Source organism: Canis lupus, chromosome 6 (assembly GCF_048164855.1).
Source record: "Canis lupus baileyi chromosome 6, mCanLup2.hap1, whole genome shotgun sequence".
Classification (NCBI taxonomy): Eukaryota; Metazoa; Chordata; class Mammalia; order Carnivora; family Canidae; genus Canis; species Canis lupus.
In genome coordinates this window covers 65,201,577-65,217,142 of record NC_132843.1, presented here as the reverse complement: position 1 = coordinate 65,217,142, position 15,566 = coordinate 65,201,577, and the positions used below count along the sequence as shown (strand labels likewise).

General features: G+C 40.4%; 1 protein-coding gene across 1 annotated transcript in view; it reads left to right on the top strand.

The window, feature by feature from the left end:
* The first annotated feature begins 52 nt into the window (after positions 1 to 52).
* The window catches only part of DHX9 (DExH-box helicase 9), a 58,820-nt gene continuing 43,306 nt past the window's right edge, over positions 53 to 15,566 (top strand). The window contains exons 1-3 of the mRNA XM_072830960.1: positions 53 to 208; positions 3,760 to 3,892; positions 4,496 to 4,636. Of these exons, the coding sequence (XP_072687061.1) occupies positions 3,782 to 3,892; positions 4,496 to 4,636 (252 nt within the window). The 5' untranslated portion in view covers positions 53 to 208; positions 3,760 to 3,781. The remainder of the gene's footprint in view (positions 209 to 3,759; positions 3,893 to 4,495; positions 4,637 to 15,566) is intronic.

The following is a 15,566-nucleotide window of genomic DNA, read 5'->3' as shown; positions in this document are numbered from 1 at the left end:
CTCCCCCCCGGGGCGCCCGCGGCCCCGAGCTCGCTCCCTGCGCATGCGTACGCGCGCTGGCCCCGCCCCCCTGGCGCAGCCGTCGGAGCCATTTTCTCCGCCGCCTCCGCGCAAGCTGCGGTGCGTTAAGCGGGCGTCTCTGAGGGAGGCCGCGGCCACGGAGGGTTCTGAGAGGGCTGCGTTCTCGGACACCGGAAGGCGGACGCCGGTAGGGTAGAGACGTCTTTGCCACCCGTTGTGGGGCGCGGGGCCCCGCGCTCCTGCAGCCGGGCTTTGTTGCGAAGCGCGGGCGGCGGTGGCGGGTGGGGGAAGGGGCGAGGCGCCCGCTGGGTTCCCGGATTACGGGCTGCATGCGGCTCGCCGCGCCTCCCCCCGCCTCCCCCCGCCTCCCCCCGCCTCCCCCTGCCTCCGCTGCCCGGGCCCGTGCGGCGGACCCGTTACCCCCGCCCCCCCACACACCCTCGTCCGCGGCCCCGAGCCCCACGTTCTCCCGCGGCCTGCACGCCGTGCTTGCTCTTGGCGGGATCGCGGGGCTGGCGAGGCCGCCGTGACGCCGCACACGCCCGAGGCCCTTCATCCATTCATTTCGGCCACAAAGACCGGGCGCTGTCCTGCGGGTGCGGTGGCGGGGCGGTGAGCACGTGGGGGCGCAGTCCCTCCCTCTTCCGCGGGGAGGTTTCGGCGGTGGGAGGAGGCTCCGGCAACACCAGCGTCTGCAGGCTGCGGTCAGAAGCTTGAGAAAATGGAAGGTCGTCGAGGGAGAAGGCTGGTTTCACCCGGGCGGCCGGGGGGAGAGCGGACTTCCCGAGCGGATGAGGTCGAGGATGCGTCAGCTCCGAGATGCGGGATCAGTTAGCGCTTGAGAGCGGGAGTTGGGGAAGAAACGGCGAGGAGGCCCTGTTACCTAGAGCGTATTTTGAAGGGTGAAGAGAATGGGTTTCAGGACGGTCAGCGTGAAAAACGGCGATTTAGATACCTAGATCCAGGGCGTGATTGCAGGAGGCCGGGGGGTGCGGCAGTGGTGGCAGCGGACGGACGGACGGACGGACGGACAGACGCGCAGGGGGTGCAAAGCTGGTTTTGGAGGCGGAATGGCGTGTAGGTCAGGAGCCCGCCTGCCGGGCCTGGAAGTCTGGCTCCTCCCAGCTGAGAGAGCTCTTGTCTTCTCTGGGGCGAAGGATTTGGGGATTTTTGTGGGGTTTTTTTGTTTTGTTTTGTTTTTGTCTCAGTTTATTAAACGGGGAGAATAAGTATTCTCATCTGCATAATTATTGTAAGGGTTTAGGAAAAGTCGTTTACATGTAGATGATCCCCTAAGGCTTTACTGACTGGTGTGCAAACGGAGAGTCCTCCAAGGGATGGCTGTGGAGGGCATTATTAAGGGAGCGTAGGACTCCCAGCTTGTGACGGGGGTAACTTGGCGGTGCCATTTCAGGAGGTGGAAACACTTGGACTGCGGGGAGGAAGGGTCAGGTGTGGAAAGGAAACGTCTGTTTTTACTGAGATGTCAGGTTAGCGTTTGCACATGAGCGCCGTAGTTGGATGATACTTGATTTTGGAGCTTTGAAAAGACTATTTCAATATATGTTTGGGCACGATCAGCATATAGTTGATAATTGAGTATAGTGGCGTTCGTTGAGACTGCCTAAGGAAGGAATTTGATAGTGTAGTCTTTCATATTTCATGGTACTCCTTCACCCTGAGGTTCTTGTTTTTTGGTTTTGTTTTGTTTTTTGTTTGTTTGTTTTAGTTGATTATTCAGGGGTGGAATTTACAGATGGACATCGGGAGCTTTCCACCGCTTTTCGGTCAATAGGATTTACCCAGGTTAACCTGTGGCTACAGAATAACCTTATACTAGGGTCCAGTTTCATGACGTTAGATTTAGGTGCTAACAAAATGCACTGAACAGAAGAAGTAATAGGGTTTCTTCTCACACACAAACTATTTTTTTTTTTTTGCATATCTTTTCCAGATTAAGTTTGGTCTTAGATATCTTGCCTTTTTTTTTAATACTTATTATTTATTTTGAGAGAGAGCACGCACGCACATATGTGCAATGAGGAGCAGAGGGAGGGGGAAAGAAAATCTCCAGCAGACTCCTTGTTGAGCTCAGAGCCCACCCAGGGCTCTATCCCAAGACCCTGATTGTGGCCCTAGCCGAAATCAAGAGTCAGAGGCTTAATTGAGCCACCCAGGCATCCTTCATATATCTTGCTTTTGATTTAGATTCAGATTTTTTTTTTAAAGATTTTATTTATTTATTCATGAGAGACACAGAGAGAGAGAGAGAGAGGCACAGACACGGGAAGAGGGAGAAGCAGGCTCCAAGCAGGGAACCCGACGTAGGACTCGATCCGCAGGACTCAATCCGGGGACTCCATGATCATGGCCTGGGCCAAACGCAGGTGCTCAACTGCTGAGCCACCCAGGCATCCCTAGATTCAGATTTTAGACTCATAGGCTCCATATCATTTGGTGTATTTATAAACTAGTTTAGAGGGAGAGTGCCAACAAGTATGGTATGGTGCATATCAAGAAAACTTAGTATCCTCAAATTATAATGAATAAAAAGGCCTAAAGGAGAGATTGGGTGCTTAACAGATTAGTATTTTTATTATTTTTTTAAGATTTTATTTATTTATTCATAGAGACACAGAGAGAGAGAGACAGAGACACAGGCAGAGGGAGAAGCTGGCACCATACAGAGAGCCTGACGTGGGACTGGATCCAGGGTCTCCAGGATCATGCCCTGGGCTGCAGGCGGCGCTAAACTGCTGCGCCACCGGGGCTGCCCCAGATTAGTGTTTTTAGTCTAAGTACTGAATACTTGGTGTATTTGGACTTAGTAGTGTGATACATAACCTACAACTTTGAGGACAGTCTGCTAGGAGACACCTCAGAATGAGAATAAACACTCTGATTTACACACAACATGATAGATGACCGTTTCTTAATCTTGTAGTTTTAATTTATGCCTCCACAGTGGGTGATTTGGAAGTTAAACTTTCTATTGCCTTGTTTCTTCCTTTGTATAGAGGTGATAATAGTATAGTATTTACCATATAATTATCTCCCATTGTTTGAGGGTTAAATGAGTTAAAACACATAAGGTGCCTATTGTAAAAAGGAGGACATTACCTAAAATTTTTTTTAAAGATTCATTCGAGAGAGCACATGCCCATGCACGAGTGGGGGAGGGGCAGAGAGCATCCTCAAGTCGACTCTGTCCATTGCCCAAACAGAGCCTGATGCAGAGCCCAGCCCCAGGACCCTGAGATCATGACCCCAGCTGAAATCCAGAATCACCTGCTCATCTGACTGAGCTATCCAGAGACCTCATAAAATGTTTTTAAGGAAAGGTCAAGGGTACTTGGGTGGTGAAATAGAGACCTTTTACAGGTTCCGTGCTGGCTTGGAACCTGCTTAAAATTATCTCTCTTCCTCTCTCAGAATAAAAAGGGCGATTTAGAATCACTTGTAGTCACTCAAAGGTAACCATTTTGAAGGACATTTCTTTTTCGGTCTTGATTTATGCATATATCCTTTTATATAGTGCAAATTGTGTAGTTTTATATCCTGTCTTTCATATAACATGTTGTAGGCTTTCCAACTATGTCATTAAAATTTTGTCATAGGCAATTTTAATAGCCTGGTAGAATATCCTGTGTTTAATCTAGATTTTCAGTTAACCAGAGATACTGGTCCTTTGCAGTGTTTGCTGTTATAAATAATGTGATGTAACTTTTGTTTTCTTAGGTCTGAAGAAGACACTTGAATCATGGGTGATGTTAAAAATTTTCTGTATGCCTGGTGTGGCAAAAGGAAGATGACCCCATCCTATGAAATTAGAGCAGTGGGGAACAAAAACAGGCAGAAATTCATGTGTGAGGTACTACAGAATACAATTTACATTTATGTGATTTTTGACACTTATTTTGGTGTTAGAACAGTATTTTCTGTTTGGAAAGAGTAATGTGTTGTTTGTTCTTTGTTGTCGCTTGCCTGCTATTCTGTTTCATTATAAATCATTTTCAAGTGAGCGTTACTTTTAAAACAAATCTGAAAGGTGAATTCTGGTTAGAACATGTATCTTCCTCAGCTTCCCCAGTACTGCTGTTTGCAGTTTTACTAATTCCTGTAGAAAGTAGATTCTTGATTGCCTCAAGTTAAGTTGTTTAAATACAGATGACGAGCTTGTTCTTGAGTCTTATGAAATCAGATTTTAATGTGGAACATTCTGTTACAGAAGAGAATATCTGAACCATATAAATTAATATTGTTGTTTTTATATTTATCAGTGGTAAACAATTCAAGCTTTCTTATAAGTTAGCTTGTAAATTCTTTTGGATGTGTTATTTTCAATGTTTTTATAGAGTATATCTTCAAAGTTTGACTATTACCTCTTAATGAACTATTGAATTACATATTTTTTAAATCCCAGAATTAACCTGAGTTAGTCTCTTCTAATACATTTTTTTCCTGACTGTTAAAGGTTCGAGTGGAAGGTTATAATTACATTGGCATGGGCAATTCCACCAATAAAAAAGATGCACAGAGCAATGCTGCCAGAGATTTTGTTAACTATTTGGTTCGGATAAATGAAGTAAAGAGTGAGGAAGTCCCAGCTATTGGGGTAAGTGCTTATGGTCCAGCACTTAAAATATATGTCACAAGGTCATGCCAACCCTATGTATAAAGACACAGGGTGATGATTTTTCAGTGATGTTTTTAAATATATTAATGTATTCTTTGGTGAACCTTAGAATCTTGTTTTCTCAGAGCCTTGGGATGAGTTCCTGAGGATTGGGATATTATTCTCATTATGTACCTGACTTGTGGGGTTGGGAAATTCCTTTATCTGTGTGTCTTATGGTTTTATATATTTCATTCATTCATGAGCTAATTTTCAGTTCTGTATACTTGAAAAGATATACAGAACATAAAAATAAAATATAGAGAACATTATATACACACACACTATAAAAATCAGAAATACCTTAGGACGCAGCGTATACCCCCATTGACAGTTCCTTGTTACAGCAGAGGAAAATTTCTATTTTGTGCAATGGCATATCATTCTTGTGTTTTGATACAAAATGATTACTTCATTTATATTGTGTAAATATGCAACAAAGACTCCCTTCTAGTGTTTTTGATACACTTTATTTTGCATTTAATTAAAAATGAAAATTGAGTTTTCACAAAAATAGAGGAATTCATAACAATATAAGAAGATTCACATTATGATTTAAGTAAATACCTAAGGTAACTTAAAAGATTCAGTTTTTATCAAAACTTTAGGAAAAAAAATCTATAACAATTTATTTTCACTGTATTCTGACTTATTTATAAAGCTTAATGTGTATGTTTTATTTCCTTCCATTGCTTTGACCCAGAAGTTAAGAGACTCACTCTGTAGTATATTGTACCACTAGATAATTGCAAATGGTTGGCCTATCTGCAAAATGAAGAGATTGGACAAGATGATCTTAGAGATTCTTTCCAGCTATGAAAAGAATGTTGCAAATATCTTCCAAATATTTGGAACATTGGGATTTACTCCATCTGTTATGACCTATTCTGTATCTTTTGGCCTCTTCCTCTCAAAGTGTAGGTCTGCAGGTGACAAATTCTTAATTTTCTTTTATGTGAAAATATTTTTTATTTTATTTTTTGTCTTGCATATTTTCACTGGACATAGAATTCTCTTGTGCCAGTTTCCTTTCTTTCAGCACTTATTTTCTTCCATTGTTATCTGATGAGAAGTCCATTATAATCAAATCATTTCCCCCTCTGTGTAATGTATTTTTTCCCTTGGTTGCATTTATTTTTTTCTTTGGTTTCCAGCAGTTTGACTATGAGGTGACTAGGTGTGGTTTTCTTTGTGCTTACTCCATTTGGAATTTGCTGAGATTCTTGAATCTGTAAATTTATGTCTTTTACCAAACTTGGGGAATCTTTGGCTATTTTTTCAAAAAATTTTTCACTTCATTTTTTTCTCTTCTCTTTTTGGGACTCATATTAAACTTTTGTATATTATCCTAAAGGTCCCTAGGGCTTTTTCTCTTTTTCTTTCTTTCTGTTCTTCAGATTGAATGACTTCTGATATCTTGAAGTTTGCAGAATGTTCTGTCCATTTTGCTGTTGTCAGTCCATCCAGTGAATTTATTTCATATATTATCTTTCTCATTTCCAGAATTATCAGGTGTTTTTTTCTTTTTTTTTTTTAAGAGATTTTAGGGCAGCCCCGGTGGCGCAGTGGTTTGGCGCTGCCTGCAGCCCGGGGCGTGATCCTGGAGACCCAGGATCAGGTCCCACGTCGGGCTCCCTGCATGGAGCCTGCTTCTCCCTCTGCCTGTGTCTCTGCCTCTCTCTCTCTGTGTTGCTTATGAATAAATAAATAAAATTTTAAAAAAAGAGAGATTTTATTTCTCTGGTGGCATTTCTTACCATTTCATTCATTATAAGCATGTGTTCATAATATGAATGTGAGTTCTCTTTATGTCATTGTGCATAGTTACAGTAGCTGCTTTAAAATTCTTGACTACTAAATCTGACATCTGGGTCATCTCAGGTTGAGTTCTGTGGATTGTATTTTCTCTTGAGATTTGTTCACCTTTTTCTCTGTATGTCAAGTAATTTTGGATTGTATTTGGGTGTTACGATAATTATGTTGTAAAGACCCTAAATAATGTTATATTTCTCAAAAGATTATTGATCTTGTTGTACTGTTAAGCAATTTGGACTCCTACTACAAACACTATCTTTGGGTAATAGCTCAAATCTCACTTCAGTTTTCTGATGCTTGGTAGGCAACTTGAAGTTTGTCGTGTACATGTGTTGTTCAGGGGTTATCCAGGGATTTGGGCAGAGTTTTTGGTTTTGTTTTGTTTTTTTTTTTGGTATATTTTTTTTATTGGAGTTCGATTTGCCAACATATAGTGTAACACCCAGTGCTCATCCTGTCAAGTGCCCCCCTCAGTGTTAGGCAGAGTTTAAAAACATAATTTGAGGTTCTTCCTTCTTTCCCTTCCAGGATTGCCTCCTTATATTCTAGCAGCATTTGTTTCCCAAGCTCATATTCTCTGTTCAGGCCAGAAAGACTGGGTTTTCTTTTGAAGTTTTAACTGCTTAACATGGTCTTCTTCAGGCTAACAGCCCTAATAGACCTGTACAGCCTTTTCTATTCCTTGCTTTCTCATTTCAAGACACCTTCAGAATCTTCCAGCTTTTGTTCATAGGCCTGCATATAGCTTGGGGGTCTTTTGGGCAGGTGTTTTTGTATTTCCCCTAGATTTCATGTTATTTGCGAGGTCAGTATGCATTTGCCATTTCCCCCCTCATTCCTCTGTTCCAGCTACACTGGCTTTCTTGCCATTTCTCAATATGCCAACACCTTTCTATCTCAAGACTTTTGTATATAAGTATCCTTCCTATCTTGAGTGCTCTTCACAGCAATCCTTGTCAAAGTTAACTACTGTTAACCTGGTATTTCTTATCTCCTTTCTTTGTTTCATTTTTCTTAGTAGCACTTCTTCTAACACAGTGCTTGTCGGCTGGAGGTGATTTCGTCTCCCAGGGATGTTTGGTAATGTGTGGAGTCATTTTTGTTTTTACAACCTGGAGGGGGTGACAGGGATACTGACCCAAAATAGTTGGAGGCTAGGGATGCTACTAAACATCCTGCAATGCACAAGGTAGCCTCCTACAACAAAGAATTGTCCAGCCCAAAATGTCAGTTGTAAAAAACCCTCTTCTAACTTCATTTTCCCCCCAGACTTTCATAAAGAATAAAAGTTCATAAGAGCAAGTTTCTTTTCTTTCTTTTTTTTTTTTTTTTTTTAAGATTTTATTTATCAGAGAGTGAGCCTGCACACAAGCATGGGGCAAGGGAGAGGGAGAGAAGCAAGCTCCCTACTCAGCAGGGAGGGCCAATCCCAGGATCCTGAGATCTAGACCTGAGCCAAAAGGAGATGCTTAACCGACTGAACCATGAGGTGCTCCTAGCTACCATCTTTATCTCACCTCTTCATCCCTGCCAAATCCTTGTTCATGTCACTTACTTGCCCTTTTAATTCCACAAATTGCTTTTGCTGGAAGTAACCTGTTTCTGAATGCAAAGGATACTTTATAATTTTTTTATTGTGGAAACTTCAAATGTGTGCAGAAGTAGGAATAATAGTATGAATGCATGTTTTCATAATCCAGTTGCAATATTTTACAATATGACCAGTCATGATTCATCTCTAGTCTTTCTCTGCTTTCTTCAGATTATTTTGAAGCATATTCTAGGCATCCTATCAGTCATCTATTGTTACTTCAATTAGTATCTTGTAAAGATAATCCATTTTAAAAACAGTTCCATTAACAAATCTAAAAAATTTTAGTAATTGTTTCTTAATGTCCTCAAATACCCAGTTAGTATTCAAATTTTCCTGTTTCACAAATCCAATTTTTACATTTTGTTTAAATCATGTTCCAAATGATGTCTGTATTTATATAGCAAGTGATTAATGTCTCATTTAATCACTACATTCTCTTACCCTCTTTCTCTTTTTTCTCTGTAATTTGTTGAAAAAAAGCACATCATTTATTCTTTAGTTTTCCAGAATTTGGAATTTTCAAATTACAATCCTGTGGTATCATAAAATTTTGCTCTGCCTCTCTGTTTCCCATGTTTGGTAGTTAGATCTAGAGACTTGATTAGATTAAAATTTGAATAGGGTAGAGGGGCAAGAACAAGGAAATACCAAAGGTGATGTTCTATTCTATCAGGAGAAGGCAGACATGTAGTAATGTGATATTAGCAGTGGTCGATGATCACTGTGTAGATTTATTTCATTAGCAGTGTCCTTTGATTTTGAGCTAAGAATACTTTTATTTATTTTTATTTTTAAAAAATTTACTTAAATTTGCCAACATGTAGTGTAACACCCAGTGCTCACCCCATTGAGTGCCCTCCTTAGTGCCTGTCACCCAGTCAAGTCAACCCATCTTCCCTTCCACAACCCTTGGTTTATTTTTCAGAGTTAGGAGTCTTTCATGGTTTGTTAGAATACTTTTACAACAAGAAACCTCTTTTATCAATAATTTAGTCACCCTGAGTTAGAGTTCAAACAGGGAAAGTGAGATGTTTGATTCTTTTCATTGTATTTAGCAGTTTTCTCTAAATATCTGTCATCCATCTACTCTAACAAGTCATTTAAATCCAGTGTTTCCTTACTGATTTTTGTCTGGATGATTACCCATTGGATGGATTTGGGGTATAAAGTTCCTACTGTTACCTGTTTCTCATATTTGCATTTTATATATTTTGGTGCTCCTGTGTTAGTTGCCTAAATATTTACAAATGCTGTATCCTTTTGTCTGATTGACCCCCTTTATCATTAGGAAATGCCCTTCTTTGTGTCTTATTACACTTTATTTCAAAGTCTATGGTCTGGTTACTACCCCAGACAAATGGAAATGTTCATTTCCACTGCATGGAATATCTGTCCTTTCACTTCATTCTGTGTGTACTTCCATCTAAAGTGTGAATCTTGGATCACTTCTGGCCTCTCTCTGGCTGCTATCTTGCATCCCCACATGTGTGTACCTAATCTTGGCTGGTTCCACCCAAGACCCCCTGAATGCCAACCCTGTTTCCTCATATTGTCCCATTTCCGCTCCAACAAGATGGAAGAAACTGTCATGAACCAGGAGAAACTTGCCAAACTGCAAGCACACATGCACATTGGTGGGAAGAAACTGCTTACCAAAAGAAGGTAATTCACAGAACAGCTACAGCAGATGATAGAAAACTTAAGTTCTCTTTAAAGAAGTTAGAGACAAACAATATCTCTGGTATTGAAAAAGTGAGCGTGTTCACAAACCAGGAAGCAGTGATCCACTTTAACAACCCTAAATTTCAGGCACTCTGGCGGCAAACACTTTCACCATTACGGGCCATGCTGAGACAAAGCAGCTGACAGAACCGCTACCCAGTATCTTAAACCAACTTGGTGGAGACAGTCTGACTCCTTTAAGAGGACTGACTGAAGCTCTGTCCCAACCATCTGTGGATGGAAAAGCACCACCTGCAGGATACCTGGGTGGCTCAGTGATTGTCTTTGGCTCCAGTTGTGATCCTGGGGTTCTGTGTCAAGTCCCAATTCACACACCCCACCTGGATCTCTCTCTGCCACTCTCATAAATAAATAAATCTTAAAAAAAGGAAAAGCCCCACTTGCTATCAGAGAGGATGATGAAGTTCCAGATCTTACGGGAATTTTGATGAAGCTCCATGAATGAAGCAAACTGAATTGAGTTAACTTCTGAAGACGATAAAACTTGAGGTTACTGGGAACTATTATTTTATATTATGACTGCTTTTTAAAATTTTGTTCATGGATCTGATAAAATCTAGATTTTTAATATTTTTAAGCCCAAGCTCCTAGGATGACACTACAGCTCTTTTCAGTTTTTGCTTATACATAATTCATTCTTTGCAGCTAATTAAGCTGAAGAAGCCTGGGAATAAAGTTTGAAACAAAGTTAATCAAGTTCTTTGCCTCCTAAAAAATAAAATAAACTGTATTTCTTGTAGGCAGCCTATAGATGGTTCATGTTTTTTTTTTTATCCATTCAGCCACTCTTTTTTGATTGGAGAATTTAATCTATTTACATTTAAAGTAATTATTGATAGGTATGTGCTTATTGCAATTCTGTTAATGGTTTTCTATGTTTATCTAGTTTCTGTTTTCTTTTGCTCTCTGTGGTTTGAGGATTTCTTTAATGGTATGCCCATATTCTTTGTATTTTTAAGTCAGTAACTTAAGTTCTAAAGCTCAACATTTTTACTCCCCTCACCACCATGTTTTATTTTTTATATACTATTTTACATTTTTTTATTTTGTGTATCCTTTATTACAATTATAGTTGTTTACTATATTTTTTAATGTTTATATTAGCTTTATAAGTAATTAATTCACTACTTTTACTATATAAACTTTTCCGTTGAGATTTATTCCTTCATGTTTCTTGTTCCATAGCTTAAAGAAGTCGTCCCCCCCCCCTTTTTTTTTAAACAAAATTCTGTTTATTTGAGAAAGAGAGCACAGCAGGGGATACAGCAGCAGGAGAGGGAGAAGCAGGCCCACCGCTAAGCAGAGAGCCTGATGCAGAGCTACATCCCAGGACTTTGGGATGGTGACCCTTAACTGACCCTTAACCCTTAAGCCTGGGCGGCTTAGCTGGTTAAGCATCTGAGCCATCAGGGGCCCCAAGAAGTCCTTTTAATATTTCTTGTAAGACGAGTTTAGTGGTGATGAACTCTTCTAGCATTTGCTTGCCTGGAAACTTATTTCTCCAGTTCTGAATGATGACTTTGCCAGTAACTTATTCTTGGTTGGAATTTTTTTTTTTTTTTAAGATTTCATTTATTCATAAGAGAGAGAGAGGGGCAGAGGGAGAAGCAGGCTCCATGCAGGGTGAGAGAGAGAGAGAGAGAGAAGCAGGCTTCATTGCAGGGAGCCTGACGTGGGACTCGATCCCAGGTCTCCAGGATCACACCCTGGGCTGAAAGCGGCGCTAAACCGCTGAGCCACCCGGGCTCCCTTGGTTGGAATTTTTTTTCAGCACTTTGGATATATCCTGTTACTCCCTTCTATCCCATGGAGTTTCTGCTGAAAAATCTACTCATTGGTTGGTTGGGGTTCCCTTGTGTGTAATGAGATATTTCTCCTGTGCTGCTTTTTAGTCTCTCCTGTCTTTACCTTTTGACATTTTAATTATAATGTCTTTTTGGTTTTCCTTGGATTCATCTTACTCATAACCCTCCAGGCTTCCTGGATTTGGTTGTCTTTTTTCCTTCCCTAGTTTAGGAGAGTTTCCAGCAAATTATTTCTTCACATAAGATTTCTACCCCTTTCTCTCTCCTCCTAGAAGCCCAGTGATAGGAACATTAGTCCATTTGATGTTTTCCTGTATGTCCCTTAAACTGTCTTTACATTTTTTCACATTTTTTTTACCCTGTTCTGATTGTTATGTTCCACTACCTTGGCTTTGAGGTAACTAATCCTTTCTTCTTTTCCATCTGGCTGTTTAACCCTCTAATGTATTTTTTCAGTTCAATTATTGTATTTTTCAGCTCTGCAACTTCTCTAATTAGCACTTTCATGTATTTTCCATCTCTTTATTCATACGTTCTCCCCAGTTTGGTGAGCATCTTTATGACCATTATTTTAACGTCTTTATCATAAACTTTGTAGTTCCATTTCATTAAGGTTTTATTTGGTTCTTTGATTTAGAACACATTCCTGTTTAATTTTGCCTGACTTTATTGGTTTCTATACAGTAGATGAAACAACTACTTCTCCCAAGTCTTGAAGAAGAGGCCTCACGTAGGAGATGAACTTTTTCATTCAGCCCTGCCCCAGCTCTTCATTGTTTCTTAAACCTCTTTGCTTGTCCAAGCAGATCTATTATATTTTTAATAGCTCCTAGTAGTTGAGGATATGCTAAGACAACTCAATATCCCAAAGGGTAAGATCTCAGCACCTAGATTCAGGTAGATTAGAAGCCTGACCCTCAGGTGGCAGCTTTTAAAAGTTGTAAATATATTTAGTTCTGAGGTGCCAAAAGCTGCTGGCTACCAGAGACAGTTAATCTAGAGGTGTTCCCTGGGCAGCAGTTGCAGATATCTGGGTTCTAAATGACTGTATAATCTCCTTTTGGGGAGATATCAACAAGCTGAAACAAGGCAGAAGGAGAGCACTAAGATGGCATCCATTGTATACGTTCCTTCAGAGCAGCTCCATAGGTAATGTGTGTCAAACCTGAAGCCTGCCTCTGTCTGAAGATTTAGGACAAATGAAGTTACCTCCTTCACAGAAAGATTGGAGATGTGCCTCAGTCCACTTAGTGCACAATGCTCCGGGGATAGTAGTCTGCCAAGAACTGTTGCTCCAAGTGACAAAGCCCCATGGAACCCAAGAATGCAAGCCCCTCTGGCCACCAGAGCCAGATGATTGAGGGGCATCCCTGGGTATTAGCTGCAAAATCCAGATACACGTAAAGCTTTCCTTCAGGAGACACTGGCACTCTGGAACACAGTAGAAGGAGGTAGTGCCTTCCCTCAGAGGTCTCTGGAAAAGATTACAGTCAGCCCCTAGATTCCTATTTAATTAGAAGCCTACTACTTAGGCCATAGTCATGATGATTAGCTAATAGGGCTCCTTCCACAGAAAGACTGCTCTTGGATCTGTTGCTTCTTCCCGTGCCATGGGTGTGTTAGCATAATACAGTATACACACTTGTCAAATCACTATGTTGTACATCTGAAACTAATGACACATTGTGTGTTGATTATACTCAAAATTTAAAAGAAAAATAACTCTTTCTCCATTGGTTGCCGTCTTGTGGGACTCCGGAGGGTAAGTCACGGTGGCCACCTGACCCAGGCAAACTAGAGGTGTCCCCTGGCAGCAGTCATGAAATATGGGGCCACAGACAGGTTTTGAACTCCTTTCTGGGTGATGTTGATAATTACAGTTCTGTGTGACCAGGAATACAAGTTTCCCTGGCCCTCGAGAGCCAGGTAATGAAGAGGTATACCCTTTGCAGCAGCCACAAAATCTGGGGCACCACACACATATAAAGGTTCTTTTCTAGGAGATACTGGTGCTCTGAAGCATGCAAAGGTAGAACCTACTGGTTTCTATTCCTGATTGGTGTTCCAACAGACTTGTAGATGCGTGTGTTAAAGTAGATGCCTATCCCTTGGACCAAGATTTAATGTAAGCCAGTGTCTTGTTCACTTTAAGTCTGGGTGCAGTTGGCTGCTCTGAGCTGGGCCCTGGGACAGGGGAATCCAACACACAAGCCCTGTAAGACATTTTACAGATTGCTACTGTTTTGTGGGTCTTGGAATATAAACTCTGTTGGTTTTTAAAATTAGGTGTTTTGGAGGCCTAAGTTTGTCTTAAAACTTGGGGTGCTCAGTGGGAGTTGAAATCTTTGCTCATCAGGGAGGAGTTCCAGGTTGAGTTCACACCTGGCTCTAAAATTTACTAATTTATGAGATGAAAGATAATAGTTTGACTTAATATGCATTTCTTTAGTTATTCAATAAATGGAATATTTCTTTTATGTGTTAACTCTTTCTAATATATTTTGCCCCCCACCCCCCACGCCCGAGACAGCCAGCACAGGAGTGGGACAGGGGGAGGGGGTAGATGCAGAGGGATAGAATCTTAAGCAGGCTCCATGCCCAGAGTGGAGCCAGATATAGTGCTCAGACTCACAACCCTGAGATCATGACTTGAGCTGAAATCAAATTGGACATTTACCCAACTGAGCCACTCAGGTATCCCTAATTTTTTTCATTTGAATTGTCTATCCATTTGTCAGTAGCTCATGTTTTATTATGTATATTAATTTTTCTAGAATTACACATTTTTACAGTGTTTAATACATAATAATTGCAGAAATTTTGCAAAATGTAAAGAAGAGCATGAATGAACTATTATCAGATTTTTGTTTAGATATTTAAATGTGAATTTTAACTGATAGAATGCATCCTGCATATACTACTTCATAACCTGTTTATTTCACTTAAAGTCATAAACAATTTTTCAGATCATTAGATCTTCCTTAGAGCCAAAGTTATTCACTATGGCACAGGTTTAATACCCTCTTTATTTCTTTATTAGTTCCAGTATAGTTTACAATGTCTCAGGTGTAAAATATAATGATTTAACACTCCATATATCACCCAATGCTCATCACAAGTATGCTCCCTCACCCCATCACCCATTTCACTCATCCCCCCACCCTCCTACCCTCTAGTAACCATCAGTTAACCATCAGGTTCTCTGTGGTTAAGAGTCTGTTTCTTGATTTGTCCTTCTCCCCTTCTTTTTATCCTTTGTTAAATTCTACATGAGTGAAATCATATGGTATTTGGCGTTCTCTGACTGACTTCACTTACTGTTATACTTTTTAGATTCATCCATGTTGTCACAAATGGCAAGATTTCACTTCTTTATGGCTGAATAATGTTCCATTGTGTGTGTGTGTGTGTATATATGTATATATACCACTTTCTCCATTCATCTATCAGTACACACTTAGACTGCTACCATAATTTGGCTATTGTAAGTTATTCTGCAACATAACCTACAGACGCATAATATCCTTTCAAATTAGTGTTTTCATATACTTTTGGGTAAATACCCTCTAGTGGAGTTACTGGATCATATGGTATTTGTAATTTTTAATTTTTAGGACCCTCCATACTATTTTCCACAATGGATGCCCAATTTTCATTCCCAGCAACAGTACATGAGGGTCCTTTTTCTCCACATCTTCACCAACACTTGTTGCTGCTTGTGTTTTTTTATTTTAGCCATTCTGACAGGTATGGGGTACTATCTTATACCCTTGTTTTGATTTTTATTTCCCTGATGATGAGTGATATTGAGTATCTTTTCATAGGCCAGTTGGCCATCTGTTTGTCTTTGGATAAATACGTGTTCATGTGTTCATGTCTTCTGTCCTCTTTTTTTTTTTTTTTTTTTTTTAAG